This window comes from Pavona decussata, unplaced genomic scaffold (assembly GCF_977016875.1).
Source record: "Pavona decussata unplaced genomic scaffold, jaPavDecu1.1 SCAFFOLD_180, whole genome shotgun sequence".
Lineage (NCBI taxonomy): Eukaryota > Metazoa > Cnidaria > Anthozoa > Scleractinia > Agariciidae > Pavona > Pavona decussata.
In genome coordinates, this window is record NW_028145590.1 from 1,625,001 (window position 1) to 1,637,840 (window position 12,840).

The following is a 12,840-nucleotide window of genomic DNA, read 5'->3' on the forward strand; positions in this document are numbered from 1 at the left end:
GTCAAATTTCCTATCAATTCCAACAAAATATAACTAGTCATACTCTGGTACCTATCAAGGTCAGGCTTTAATCTAAAATAATATTTAATTGTTTTATATCAATCCCTCATGCCAATCACTTCTTGCTGGCCAACGGCTGTTTAGGTTATCATATAGTCATATTTCCTATCAATTACAAGGAAATAATTGTAACTATTTGAAAGTCAGAACACATTAAAATTAAATTATGGTGATTTAAGTTCACCACCCATATTGACTTGGAATTCCTTGGAATTCTATATGAAGGTCTGTTCTTAGACTTACAATGCACTGTATTTTAGCTTAAAGAATTTTTGGGAATTTCTAGGAATTTATAAACCAGGTGTTTTTAAACTGGGAATTTGTGGGAATTCCAAGTCCAAATTTAAGGTAAAGAATCACACCTCTATCATTGCTGGGAATTTTTTAAAGTATTTTGCTAGTAAGGGTAAGAGGGCCTGCCAGCAAACAAATAAATTTCACTTGTTATATTTCATTTCAAGGAATTAAAGAGGCTGCGGCCTAATCACATTGCTGCCCCGGCTTCTCAAAGAACAAGAAGCTGTAGACAGCTTGTATTCAGGATGCTTTTAACATTGGTACTTGTACCTTGTAGCTTGGTTCTAGCAAAAGGCAAAAAGTGGCTACATGGTGGCATAGTGTTACATTATATGATATCTTAGTGCAGCAGTATTGTTAGTTAAAAATATAGGCTTATTTGGAACATTCTATCATGGCTGGATCCTTGTGTGTGTGTGTGTGTGTGGGAGGGGGAGGCGGGGGGTGTGGAGAGGGACTTCCTTAGAAAAATTCTGGTGTACCAGAATATTGTTTCGTGGGCATCCATGAATGAAATTCATATTCTTCCCTAAGGATGTACAAATTCACGAACGGGGCACCATGCTGCTAGTTTTAACTTCTAAAAGATACATTGAGCATCCATGTCACTTTTTTTAGGTCTGTGGATTTCATGAGCTGGTAAATGTTAAATTTTTTCTTTAGATAAAAGCATCTTCGCTTTTATCAATGAGCAAAGATGTGAATTGGTGTAAGGTTGAAGGCAGATTCAAACCCAGGCTTATGTAAATTCCCCTGATCTCTGGCCAACTCTGATTTTACTGATCACCCCTGCTGGCCACTGATAAAGGCAATAATTATTTTTAAAACTATTCTGTTTTCAAACTCGACAGTATATTACAAAATATGGAAACCATATGTGGAGAATGTGGAGTTCCAGAAACAATCAACACCTGCCCCCATAGAACGTCATTGGGAATTCCTAGGGGAAGGTGGAGGGTCTTTAAAAGCCATAATTTTAAAAGGAAAGTATGAAGCTAAAATGTAAACCGGGGGGAGGGGAGGGGGGTTACCACAATGGGGAGGAAAGATTGCATGACGAGCCAAAAGCGAGTCTCTGAGGGAGGCTACTTCCTTTCAATAACTTCAACTGAGGATCTATCAGAGTTAGAAAGTAGTAATTTGCAAAGCGAGAATCAACGTACCATTTGCTATCGTCCATACTTGAATGGAGAATATGATGGTTCTGCTTGTTTAAAGCCACGATACTTCAGCCATCGCTTCATTTGTTCAACAGTATAGTTTTCAGGTTCACTGTCAAACTTAGAACACGTCATTTTCTGTAAGAATTGTGGCTGTTTGAAGCTTCGTGCTCGAAGAAATTTTTTTAAAAGCATGCCGCCATTTTCTCGTACCCAGAGCCCCCCGGCTTTTTGGCCAGCGGTTAGCCTCTCTTGGCGACCAACCGCTAGCCAAAGAGCTTGAGGACTTTGGGTACGAAATTCAGAGCAACCGGATAAACGTCGTTCTGCGCATGAAACTGAAAAATAAACTACGAGCACATTGTTCTTGTCCCTGTTCGTATCTTCAAGCCAACGTGGGAATTTCCATTTTTTATATAGACAAATATATCGCTCGCCATTTTTCACCGCATTTTCACCAAACAACCGTGAAAATGCGGGAAATGACGTCATCAATATCCTCACTAGTGAAGGTCAGTGGAAAATACACCACTCAGATCCCGGATGTAGTTTTGTATGAATTTTACGAGTCGTGTATTTTCCAGTAAAACACTCCTGTCTATACAATAGATAAAGTTATTACAACCCCAAACTTGGAGTTAAATTTAGGAGTCAAAATGACCCTTGAAAAGGAGTTCTTCTGAACCTGTTAAACTTTTAACACTATCTTTGGAATTATAATACTACCAGAAGAATAAAATTAAGCCGTTGGGGAGTTAAGGTAATGCCAGTCTTTAAGTTTTTTCAACCCAGATCTGGAGTTACATTTTGCAGTCAAACAACCCTGAAAGAGAGTTAGCCTGGACCTAACATTTTAACTCCAGTTTAACGCTAAGTACTGAGTACTGACTTAAGCTTGACATGACATATTGCGTGACCTAACCTTTTACTTTTTCCTCTCTCCTAGAATTGCGTTACGGGTTCAGTTGGTATGCTAGCCTTCAGAATGGAAAGAACAAACCACCATAATACCTTTGTGAGTTTAAGATTTAAAATTATATTAAAGTTTGTGTCTGCCTGTGTTTGTGTATATACTCTTGTATACTTGCATTTGGTTGTTCCCATTTGAAATAGACCATCAATTTCGATATTTTAAATTTCTACCTTGGCTATGCGGCTTAGGAAAATAACAAAAAATTAATTATTTATTCATCTCTGAACTAGCTCAATGAAATTTTTGTTGTTTTATTCCCCTAAGCCTCGTAGCCACGCTAGAATTTTATTATATCGAAATTGGTCTATTTAAACTATATTAACTTAGGACTAAGTCACACTGGAGTGACTTCATTTGTTTAGGAAACAAATTAACAAATGCATATCGTAAAATAAGCACAACCGCCCAAGGTTTCCAAGACTCTCTAAATTATTGCGGATTGTCACAATTTCGCCAGTCTCATTCAAACAAGCCGAAGTGTGTCTTTCAGACGACCAAAGTTTGGTTAATTTTGTTTTACGCTGTCATCCACGCGCCAATATTATCCTCATTAAATCACGGCTTGTACCTTGTATGGCAAAATGATGATGATGATGATGATGATGATGATGATGATGATGATCATAATGATAATGATAATAATAATAATGATGATGATGATGATGATGATGATGATGATGATGATGATGATGATGATGATGATGATAATAGCATCCCCCCCGTTGGTATTTACGTTTTACAACTCCCTTTCAGACACCTGGTCCTTACTTTGTTTAAGAATGTAACGATAACAACATTTTGTTTGAAATCATAAGCACTGAGAATTTCTCAGTACACTTTAAATACCCTCTATAATTGATATGGAGACTAGGACTCCGACAGATATGATTATAGAATAAAAGTGATTATAAGAGCGTTCTGATCTGCAACACACAAGCAGGTCAAGAACAACTTCCGTGCCTTTGCTTTGAGGATCTGCATGGAGATTCTCAGTTAAAATGGAAGCCATTTCTCAGCTGACAGTTAATTGTGACGAATATGGGGCTTTGTAAGGTATCGGCAGCGTCCCTCTCGTGACTCGAACATTGTCGAGTAACATCCGAAGATTTCCGAAGAACGTTTTTGTGATTTCAATCTTTTTCGAGATTAAACGAAGACGGCTCATCATCTCCTGGCGACCTCACGGCTTCTAGAATGAAGTCGTGAGGCGCTCCGAGGCAAATTTTTTGACAAATTATTTTCCAGGCATTAGCCATAGAGTTATTGTCGAGTAAAATTCACACTATACTCGGGCAAAAAGTTTCGTTAATGTTTCTCAGCTATCAGTAAAAAGAAATATAATTTCTCTGCTGACAGTTAAAAGTTTGGCCAGCTATCAGCTCTGATATAACCCCATGAAGACTCCTACCTTTAACTGTTTTGTCTTTCTTTCAGGTCCGTTCCTTCGTGGTTGCTGCCATCGTATCTGCTTTGTTAGGTGTATTGGTATTTGGCTTTTTCTTAGCCGGAAGTGATGGAGGAATTTTCACTTTCGGAAACCAAATTGATGCACTCGTTGCTTTCCTTTCAACTATGGCGGTTGCCCTTGGCATCCTCGATCTTGTGGCTGGAACCACAGCAGCCATAATCCGCTACAAGATGAACTCTGGCCAATACCAACAGGTGAAGAACAATCACCCTTATCACTCGGCGGCCAAGTTGAGTCTTGGGGGAATAAAAAGCTTTGTTTCGCATGGCAAGCCTTGGTTCAGTGCGACGCTTGCCGTGCAAAAACAAAGCTTTTTATTTTCCTGAGTCTCAACATGGCCGCCGAGTGATAAGAGTCTATCAGCAATTAAACGGCTTAAATGATAAATAAGCAATTTTACTGCGAAGTCGAACGGAATCATGTTACCTGATGAAGCCAACGAGGCTGATAGCCAGCTTGACTTAAGTCAGGGGATACCTCGTAAGATTGAGTAGGATAATTGTTTTGTTATTCAACATGTACACATTGTTTAATATTTGTTAAGTTAGCCTCGATTTTGTTATAAAACTAATCGCTAATGCCTGGTCACGTTTTCACTAGCGATGCAAACACAGGCTCAGGCACATACGAGCACAAGCATAAGAGCTTTATGTCAAAGTGAAAACGAACGCGACGCAAGCACAAGCAGAAGGTGCACTTCTGCTTTTGCTTGCGTCGAGGCCGTTTTCACGGTGAAATAAGCATTCTTATATAAGCTTGCGCCTGTGCTTGCGTCGCTTGTGAAAACCAGGTTTAACTTAACAAATATTAAGCAATTATCAAACAAAGAACTTGTTAAGTTCATTAGTTTAAAAAACAACCGACAAAAACAAAAGCAATAAAAGAGAAGCGACTGGAGTAAAAGGCGGGGGACGAAGGGACGGCGCTCAAAGCCGCTTTTGCGTTGATGATTTTAAAAATAGGAAAACGGCCACGCCGACGAAAAAGTCACCTGAAAATACAACTTTACTTCATTAGTGCTAATTCGCGATTCTTTCCAGTTTTATTAACTTTAACAAAAAGAGAACGGCAAACCACCCAGGAACTGAATTGGTAAGAGTGACGTATGCGACAAGTTAAAAAGAAAATGAAACATTCACCGTCGTGTTTTCAGTTACGTTCTCCACGAAACCTTTAATTTGGCCATTTCACCCTGTTGTTTCAAGAGAAAGGCAAAGACATGTACCAAAATATAAAACGCAAGTACAGAGCGATTGCTTTTGCTCATTAAACCTATTGTTTAGCGGCGTTGCCGTTGCCGTCTCGGTCGTCGTTGCTTAAGTTCCCTAGTTTCCCGTTTTAACAGTAGCGAAAATTTCCGATTTGTCGATAAATAAATTGGACACTATGAGACAAACTCAAAGACAAATTAGGGAGTTTAAGAAATGACGACGGCAACGAAACGACAACGCCGCAAAACAATAGGTTTAATGAGCAAAAGCAATCGCTCTGCACGTGCGTTTTACATTTTGGTACATTTCTTTGCCGTCCTCTGCAAAACAACAAGGTGAAATGACCACATTTTAGGTTTTGTGGAGAACGTGAGCGCACTCGGTGAATTTTTCAATTTCTTTCTTAACTTGCACGCCACTCCTACCAATTTGGTTCCTGGATAGTTCACCATTTTTGTAAAAGTTGAGCGAGTTGAAATAATCGCGAAGTAACACAAATGAAATAAAGATATACAGCTGTTTCGTCAAAGGTTGTCCAAAAAAAAAAAAAGCGTAAAAGCGTACACGACAATTCCGAAAGGTAGCCTGAGAAATACCCAATAAATTTTAATAAAATCTGGGCATTGTCGCGTACGCGTTTACGCTTTTTTTGGACAACCTTTGTCGAAACAGCTGTATTTTCGGCTGACGTTTTTGTCGGCCGTTGCCGTCGTTGCTGCTTTGATTTCCAGGAAATTTATCAGGGAAATAGATTTTTATAATCTCACTGTAGACATCCAATCACATCAACAAATTTTGTAAAATAATAACCTTTCTATCTTTTCTCGATATCAGGGGAAATATATGGCGACATATACGGAAAGACCCACCGAGTTCTTTATCGGTGGTTCAACGGACGAAGCTGGCGAAGGCTACAAAATGGCCACTGCGCAGACGACAAGAAATCAGGAAACCAAGCCTGCCATTGCCTTGGTGTAGGCTTAGATACAAAACTCCAAAAAATGGCTGGAAATTCTCCAAAGTAAGAGTAAAAGTAGACGAGTAACCAGGATTATACATCTTAAAAACTAAACTAAACTAAAGTTTCTCTGGCATGGCCAAAAGGTCTTTAAAAACGTGTCTAAACTGCTTAATAAAAATCAGAGTTTTGTATGTAAGGCTATCTTGGTGCCTCGATACGAAGAGAGAGAAGGACAGAGTCAGGGGGAATGCAGTTAAGCTATAAGGGAGTTTTAGCAACGGCGACGGCAACGGCAACGAGAACGCCAAAAAAAGCTATAGGCTTAATAACCAAAACAACAACTTTGCGCTTGCATTACACTTTTTGGTACATTTCTTTGCCGTCACTGCACGGCTAGGACGTGAAATTTTCCGATGGGACGTTTTATGGAGGACGTGAACATACGACGACGATTTTTTCTTTTTCTTTCTAAACTTGGCTGCGGTCTCCAAGAATTCAACTCCAAGAAATTTCACCTAGTTTGATATTTAAAGAGAATTGAAATAATCGCGAGGATGTCTAAAAAAAAAAAAGAATTCATTTTAATAGTGACGTTTTCGCTGCCGTCGCCTTCGTCGTTGCTAAAACTCCATAAAGTTTAGTTGCATACTACAGCATACAGCTTCTTTTGATATATTAAAATTCAACTTTATAATGAGGCTAAGAGAACACAAACCAAGGAAACTAAATAATCATGTTTATTCATTTCTGTTGTTTGTATCCTCAAGGCTTCACTGACATTCAAGCTGAATTTTATCACTTTGAAAGGAGCCTATTGCCAAATCTTTAATTTTATATTTTTATTGTTTTTAGTTTTTGGAAGAGAAAAGTGATCATCGTGAGTTCTTTTTGGGGTGGCAGACTCCGATCCCATCGTGAGTCCACATGAGGAAATCATCCTGAAAATGTTCAATTAAATATCTTTTTCTTTTCGTATGTTTCGGATTCTTTATAATCGTCTGTGCACTGAACAAAATGTAGACACCGTCCTAGGTCATGCAATCATAGGATGGAGCCAGGAAGTTTTCATAGTATACTTATAAGCCATTGCAATAATAGTATTGAGGAGCCATTTTAAAATTGTTTATCTTTATTTAAAAAAAAAAAAGGCATGGTCGATGCAACAAATCGATTTTGATGATAGCCTAGTTTTGTAGTTGTGTTTAGATGATATACGTGAGAAGAAGTTGTCAAAGACTTTCCTTTGGGGAATAAATTTGATTTTTATGTAAATATTTGTTTTATTGTTTGGCTCCCCCAATTATTGCCTCCATAAAAACACTCTGAAGTTGGAACAAATTCCGCGGTGCACGAAGTACTTGTTTGCAGGGTGACGCAAACGCATCTCATTAATTTCCAGCCCTCGATCACCGAGTCACGTCTAAATCGTTGTTTCGTACTTTCTTCGTTTTAAGCTTGACCAATATTATACCATTTCTGTATCACGAGTGACTGAGGGTGAAAAGGAGTATGCCAGATAGCTAAAGGGAAGATGGTAAGCTTGCCCTGAATTTTAAAGTAGAATCCAAGCTTATTGATCTTGAATAACTGTTGCCGAACAGAAAGTTGGAAGTAACGGCAATTGAACGTTGTTTTTGTTATTCATTTTACTCTCCAAAGAGTGACTAAGCATTCTTTTAAAAACTCTCGTTCATGCTAGTATAATGCTAGCTTAAAGTCTGGCTGACGCGTACGACCGCAAAAGCGCGAACTAAGCATAAACGCAAGCACAAGAAAAGGAAATCATTCCTTTCGCTTGTGCTTGCGCTTATGTTGCGTCGTTAAGTCGCCGTGTAAACTGGGGTAACGCCAGCATACAAGCTCAAGAGAAGAACAAGCAAACAACTTCTCCTCGTCGCTGACTAACTCCTCGGCGTCCGCCATCTTGGATTTCAAATTTTGGCGCCAAAATTTTAATTCACTGCGCGTGCGTATGTGATCTAATGTTGATGCTTATCGCACGTGTAAAGCAGCCTTTTCGTGTTCGTTTGTTTTTACTGTACTTTGAAGAGCTCCGAGTTTTCACTGGAGTATTTTAAATAGCCCAATTTTGATATATGAAAATTCAGCTTGAGACAATAACATCACTTCGAGGCCCCGAGAAATAAATTGTAGAGTTTTTATGGACTTAGTCCCCGGAGCATCGCAGTTATGTTAAAGTTCAGGCCCAATTTTTATATATCGAAATTGGGCTACTATTAGAGACAAACAATCTAAAAGAAGAGCAAGGCTGATTTCACGGTCAGGGAAGTACATTTTCCAATATTTCGAAAGACACAGCCTTTCTTTTTCAGAGTATGGTTGACTCTCATGTTATGAGAGAAGCGGATGGTTATACGTGTTTGTGTGAAAGATCTGAAATAATTTTGGATTTCAATGAATTATGTTAATGAGAAAACGTAATTGTAATTACTTCCTCCTCAAAGGTCACGTATGAGACTTAAAAACAAGATGGACGACATGCAGGCAAGATGTCTTATAAAGCGGCTTGCTTTTTTCTCATCGTCTTTGGGGTAGCACGGCTGCTTCTAATCATAGCCTTAGTTAAACATACTGCAAATAACACTACCCTCACTGTTTTGTACGTTGTAAGCGGTATATGGGTAAGTACTGTTTATTGCTGACCGAGCGTGAGGCTAGTACTACAGTTGTTTTACCAGATAATTTAAATATGGATCTTAAGCAACAACGACGTCGACAGCAACGAGAATGGCACAAAACAAAAGGTTTAATGAGCAAAATCCAATAGCTCTGCACGTGCTTTATATGTTTTTGTACATTTCTTTGCCGTCTTCTGCAAAACAACGACGTAAAATGGCCAAATTCAAAATATTTTGGTGAACGCGAGCACACGACGGCGAATTTTTCATTCTCTGTCTTAACTTTAACGCGGTTCCTACCGATTTTGTTCCAGGATAGGTCGGCCACACTGTAAAAGTTGGACGAATTGAAATAATTTGGAATTAGTAGAAATAACGCGAAGTTATAGTTTCAAGTGACGTTTTCGTTGCCGTCACCGACGTCTTAAATAATTACCAATAATTATATCACGCGGTTACGAACTTTCTTGACATATCGTACTCTGATAGTCAAAGCTTCATTACTAAATATCGAGGTTTTGTTTACTGTGGGTTGGGAAAGATTCTCGCATAGCCTCGACGTACATTTATTATTTTTACAGGCGCTGCTGTCATGCTGTACATAAACAGGAACTACATTATTAACAATTATAGTACGCGTAAGCGGAAAATGCATACATAATATTTCTGTGTATTGCTTTGCGGAAACATTACCCGGTCGTCTGCTTTAACTTATTTATAGAATGCATTATATAATATCTTGCTGGAAGAATCAGTCAGCATTTTCGGTATTCATTGAAATGTAGTTTTTAATTCATACATGGCACTCGTGATATACATAAATTAACAACCACGTTCAAGGTATTAATTTTATCTGACTGATTACATGATGCTATTGTAAGTTAACATTGTTATCTGTATATAAATCCCGTTTCCAAGACGGCAAAAGCTGAATAAGTAGTAGTTTCACAGCCGCTAAAGAACAGACGTTTTCATTGCCTTCGCGATTTATCGTGACTTGAGAAACGTATTTGAATAAAAAAAAAAATAATAAAAAAAAAAGAACGATTAATTGCTCCTATTATTTTCTTTGGTTTCGTTGACGACGATGTTTGAATGACGTAAAGAAGTCGTAATAGCCAGACCCTGACCAAAACCAATGGCCCGGTACGAAGCCCCTTAAAAGTCCAATTGAAAACAAAAAATAAAGAAAAAACAAATCAACAAACAAACAAATATAAAACACTGATACGATTGTTTGACATAAAAATGAGAACTCTGGCTTTCGCTAAATAGGAAAAAAGTCCTTACCAGAAATATCTCACGCTAAGTGCTCGCGCGGCTAACACGGAAAACTACAACAATGAAGAATAGAAAACTAGAAATGGCAACGTCAACCAAAAACAGGAACGAATTGTGTAAAACAATCGCCAACATACATGAGTCTACGTATAGGGTTAATGCATAATAGGGTTTATAAGAACCTTTTTTCATAAGAATGTCGAGGCTGCCAGATCAACCAAAATTTAAATGTTGGTTAATCTCAGCCTTCTCGGTTTGTCATAACCAGCAGTTCCTGAAACCATATCTCAGCAGGTAATGCACTTTGATAGGTTTCCTGCTAACGTCCGCATTGATTTACTGAGATACATGTAGTGTATAACGTGTATATTTAAGAACATCTTAAGATCGTTTTCAGCCTCAAATTGCAAAAATATATATATATATTAGAACGTTCAGCCTGAGCTCCAAAAAAAGTCGTTCTTGTAAAGAAAAAAAAAAAACAGTGTATACCAGAATGCGTGACCTAGACTTAACCTTTTTATGCTCTTTTGCAGTATTGCGTGACAGGTACACTGGGTACTGCCATAACAAAAGAAAGAATGGTAAACGGCAACTCCTTTGTGAATTTAAGATGTAAAATTATATTAACTTAAAGTTTCCTTATGTCAATACTTGATTCTCTCGTATAATCATTCGGCTATTTCCTTTTGATAACATAACACAACATTTTCAGTAACATAACATAACATAACATAACATAACATAACATAACATAGCATAACATAACATAACATAACATAACATAACATAACATAACATAACATAACATAACATAACATAACATTTTTTCAGGAGGCTTCGACACAAATACAAAAACATCCTTAAACTTTATTGGCTTAGGGCGAGTTCACACTAGAGTAAATTCGTTTGTTTAGGGAATAAATTAATAAAAGCATGGCGTAAAATAAACGCGACCAGTCTAAACTTCCAGGACTATCTAAATTGTTGCGGTTTGCCAAAATTTCCCCAAGACAAGGGGAATATCAATGAAACAATTGTTGCATTACACTATCATGCACGCCATTATCAGGTACCTTAAGCAGAGAAGACCACAATACCAAAAAAAGACCCGGAAAAAGACCTGGGAACGAGGTTGCATCTTCTGACAAGCTCACGGCTTCTAGAAACAAGTTATGACGCGCTCCGGGATTATCTTTGTTGACAACCTATTCCAAAGGCATAAACTACAGAGTTATTTGCAAGTATGATTCACACTACTCTCAGGCAATGTTTAGGCACCTCAGCCGATTGTTTTGCTAATGTTTTTCTCAGTTATAAGATTAAACAAATGCAATTTCTCAAGTGTCAATTAAACATTTGGCCAGTTAAATTCTCCCATATAACTTATCACGACCTCTAGCTTAAACGTGAGTTTTTGCCTTTCTTTCAGGGTCGTGTCTTTCTGTTTTTTCCCATCGTATCTGCTCTGCTTGGTGCCTTTATAGCTGGTGTACACACTGCTGCACTCAAAGACGATGACCACTTTTTTTCTTTAAGACCTCAAGATGACGATGACGGACCAGCCGTTTTTTTACTTTTTGTAATGTCGTCGATAGTTGGTTTCCTTGAATGTGTGACCGGAATCTCTGCAGCCATTCACTACTGTACAGTGAACCCTGATTATTGCAGTCTGTGCAGGATCAACAACCAGCAGGTGAAGAACAAAAATGAATTTAAAAGGTTTAAGTGATTAATTAAACAACGAAAAAACAAATCGCGCGGAATATCGCCTGATACCGAAGGCGAGGTAGGCAAAAGTCAGGAGTTATTTTATAAGATTGAGCTGGATAATTCGCCGACTTTGTATATAATTATTGAACTGTCAGTGAAAGGCTCGCTCTAACAACAAGGAAAGTGTTTTGCAAATCAATATAAATTTCTGTTTTTGCCCTACAAAAACAGGTCGAGGAGCTTAACGTGAAATTAAATCTAACGAAAATTAATGACTGACACTAATCCATTTTCAGGAAACTAATATAAAAACTCACTATAGAGATCCCATTAAATGAATTTTTTTTTATTTTTTTATTTTTTTATTTTTTTTTTTTTTATAAAATGATAACCTTTCTACTTTTTTCTGATATCAGGTGCAACATATGACGCATTCTGCCAACTGCACCACAACGGAAAGGCCTACTGAGGTCTTTGGCGGTGGTTTAATGCACGAAGGCTATGAAATGGTTACTGCGCAGGCGTCAAGAGATCAAGAAGCCGAGCCTGTTAGGGTCCTTGTGCCTCTATACGAAGAGCGAGAAGGACAGCGCAAGTTTTTTCAAGGTCCTTCATTTGAGGCAACGTTTAGAACAGGCAACCAGTGTCAGTTTCCTGCAAGGCCACCTATTATGACATATGTCTGACAACTTTATAGAAAAAAGTAAAGTCATTATATTAACCACTGTGACACTAGAGAAATTTGGAAAGCATTTTGGTATGTTTTGTCTACTTTGTAATCGTTTGTGCACTGAGCAAGCCTTCCATTTGGATGAAGGAGCAATAGTGTTACAGAATTGTGAATTTTTAGCTCTTAGGAAAACCAATACTTACAAAACGTTTAACAACAATTTATTGTGCTCCAAAAGCTCATCGCAAAACTCGTCGATAACACGTTGTTTAGTGCAAATTAACTATCTGTTGGATACTTAGCCAAATTATTTTCTTAACACCGAGTTTAACATTCGTCAACCGATCTGATGGTGTTGTGTTGTGAATTAATTTAGTTGTGGCTGATTGTGCACCTTCCATATAATA

At 38.0% G+C, this 12,840-nt stretch overlaps 2 protein-coding genes across 4 annotated transcripts in view; both read left to right on the top strand.

The window, feature by feature from the left end:
- Nucleotides 1-7,271, top strand: part of LOC146463184 (uncharacterized) — an 11,703-nt gene extending 4,432 nt beyond the window's left edge. The window contains exons 2-4 of the mRNA XM_085084804.1: nt 2,464-2,532; nt 3,925-4,152; nt 6,004-7,271. Of these exons, the coding sequence (XP_084940930.1) occupies nt 2,464-2,532; nt 3,925-4,152; nt 6,004-6,147 (441 nt within the window). The 3' untranslated portion in view covers nt 6,148-7,271. The remainder of the gene's footprint in view (nt 1-2,463; nt 2,533-3,924; nt 4,153-6,003) is intronic.
- A 1,319-nt stretch (nt 7,272-8,590) lies between these two features.
- On the top strand, nt 8,591-12,801 carry LOC146463185 (uncharacterized). 3 transcript variants are annotated; one of them, XM_085084794.1, is made up of 4 exons: nt 8,591-8,772; nt 10,587-10,652; nt 11,483-11,746; nt 12,180-12,801. In XM_085084794.1, the coding sequence occupies exons 1-4, from the start codon at nt 8,641-8,643 to the stop codon at nt 12,447-12,449; spliced, it is 732 nt and encodes a 243-aa protein (XP_084940920.1). In that variant the 5' UTR covers nt 8,591-8,640; the 3' UTR covers nt 12,450-12,801. The 3 variants fall into 3 exon arrangements, with proteins under 3 accessions (XP_084940920.1, XP_084940921.1, XP_084940922.1); XM_085084795.1 differs by having other exon boundaries at nt 10,587-10,634; nt 12,180-12,797; XM_085084796.1 differs by lacking the exon at nt 10,587-10,652 and having other exon boundaries at nt 12,180-12,794.
- The last annotated feature ends 39 nt before the right edge of the window (nt 12,802-12,840 follow it).

Coding starts and splice junctions, on each gene's coding strand:
- LOC146463185 (XM_085084794.1), top strand. CDS start 8,641: ATGTCTTATAAAGCGGCTTGCTTTTTTCTCATCGTCTTTGGGGTAGCA. Junction 10,653..11,482: donor TGGTAAACGGCAACTCCTTT/GTGAATTTAAGA, acceptor CCTTTCTTTCAG/GGTCGTGTCTTTCTGTTTTT. Junction 11,747..12,179: donor GCAGGATCAACAACCAGCAG/GTGAAGAACAAA, acceptor TTCTGATATCAG/GTGCAACATATGACGCATTC.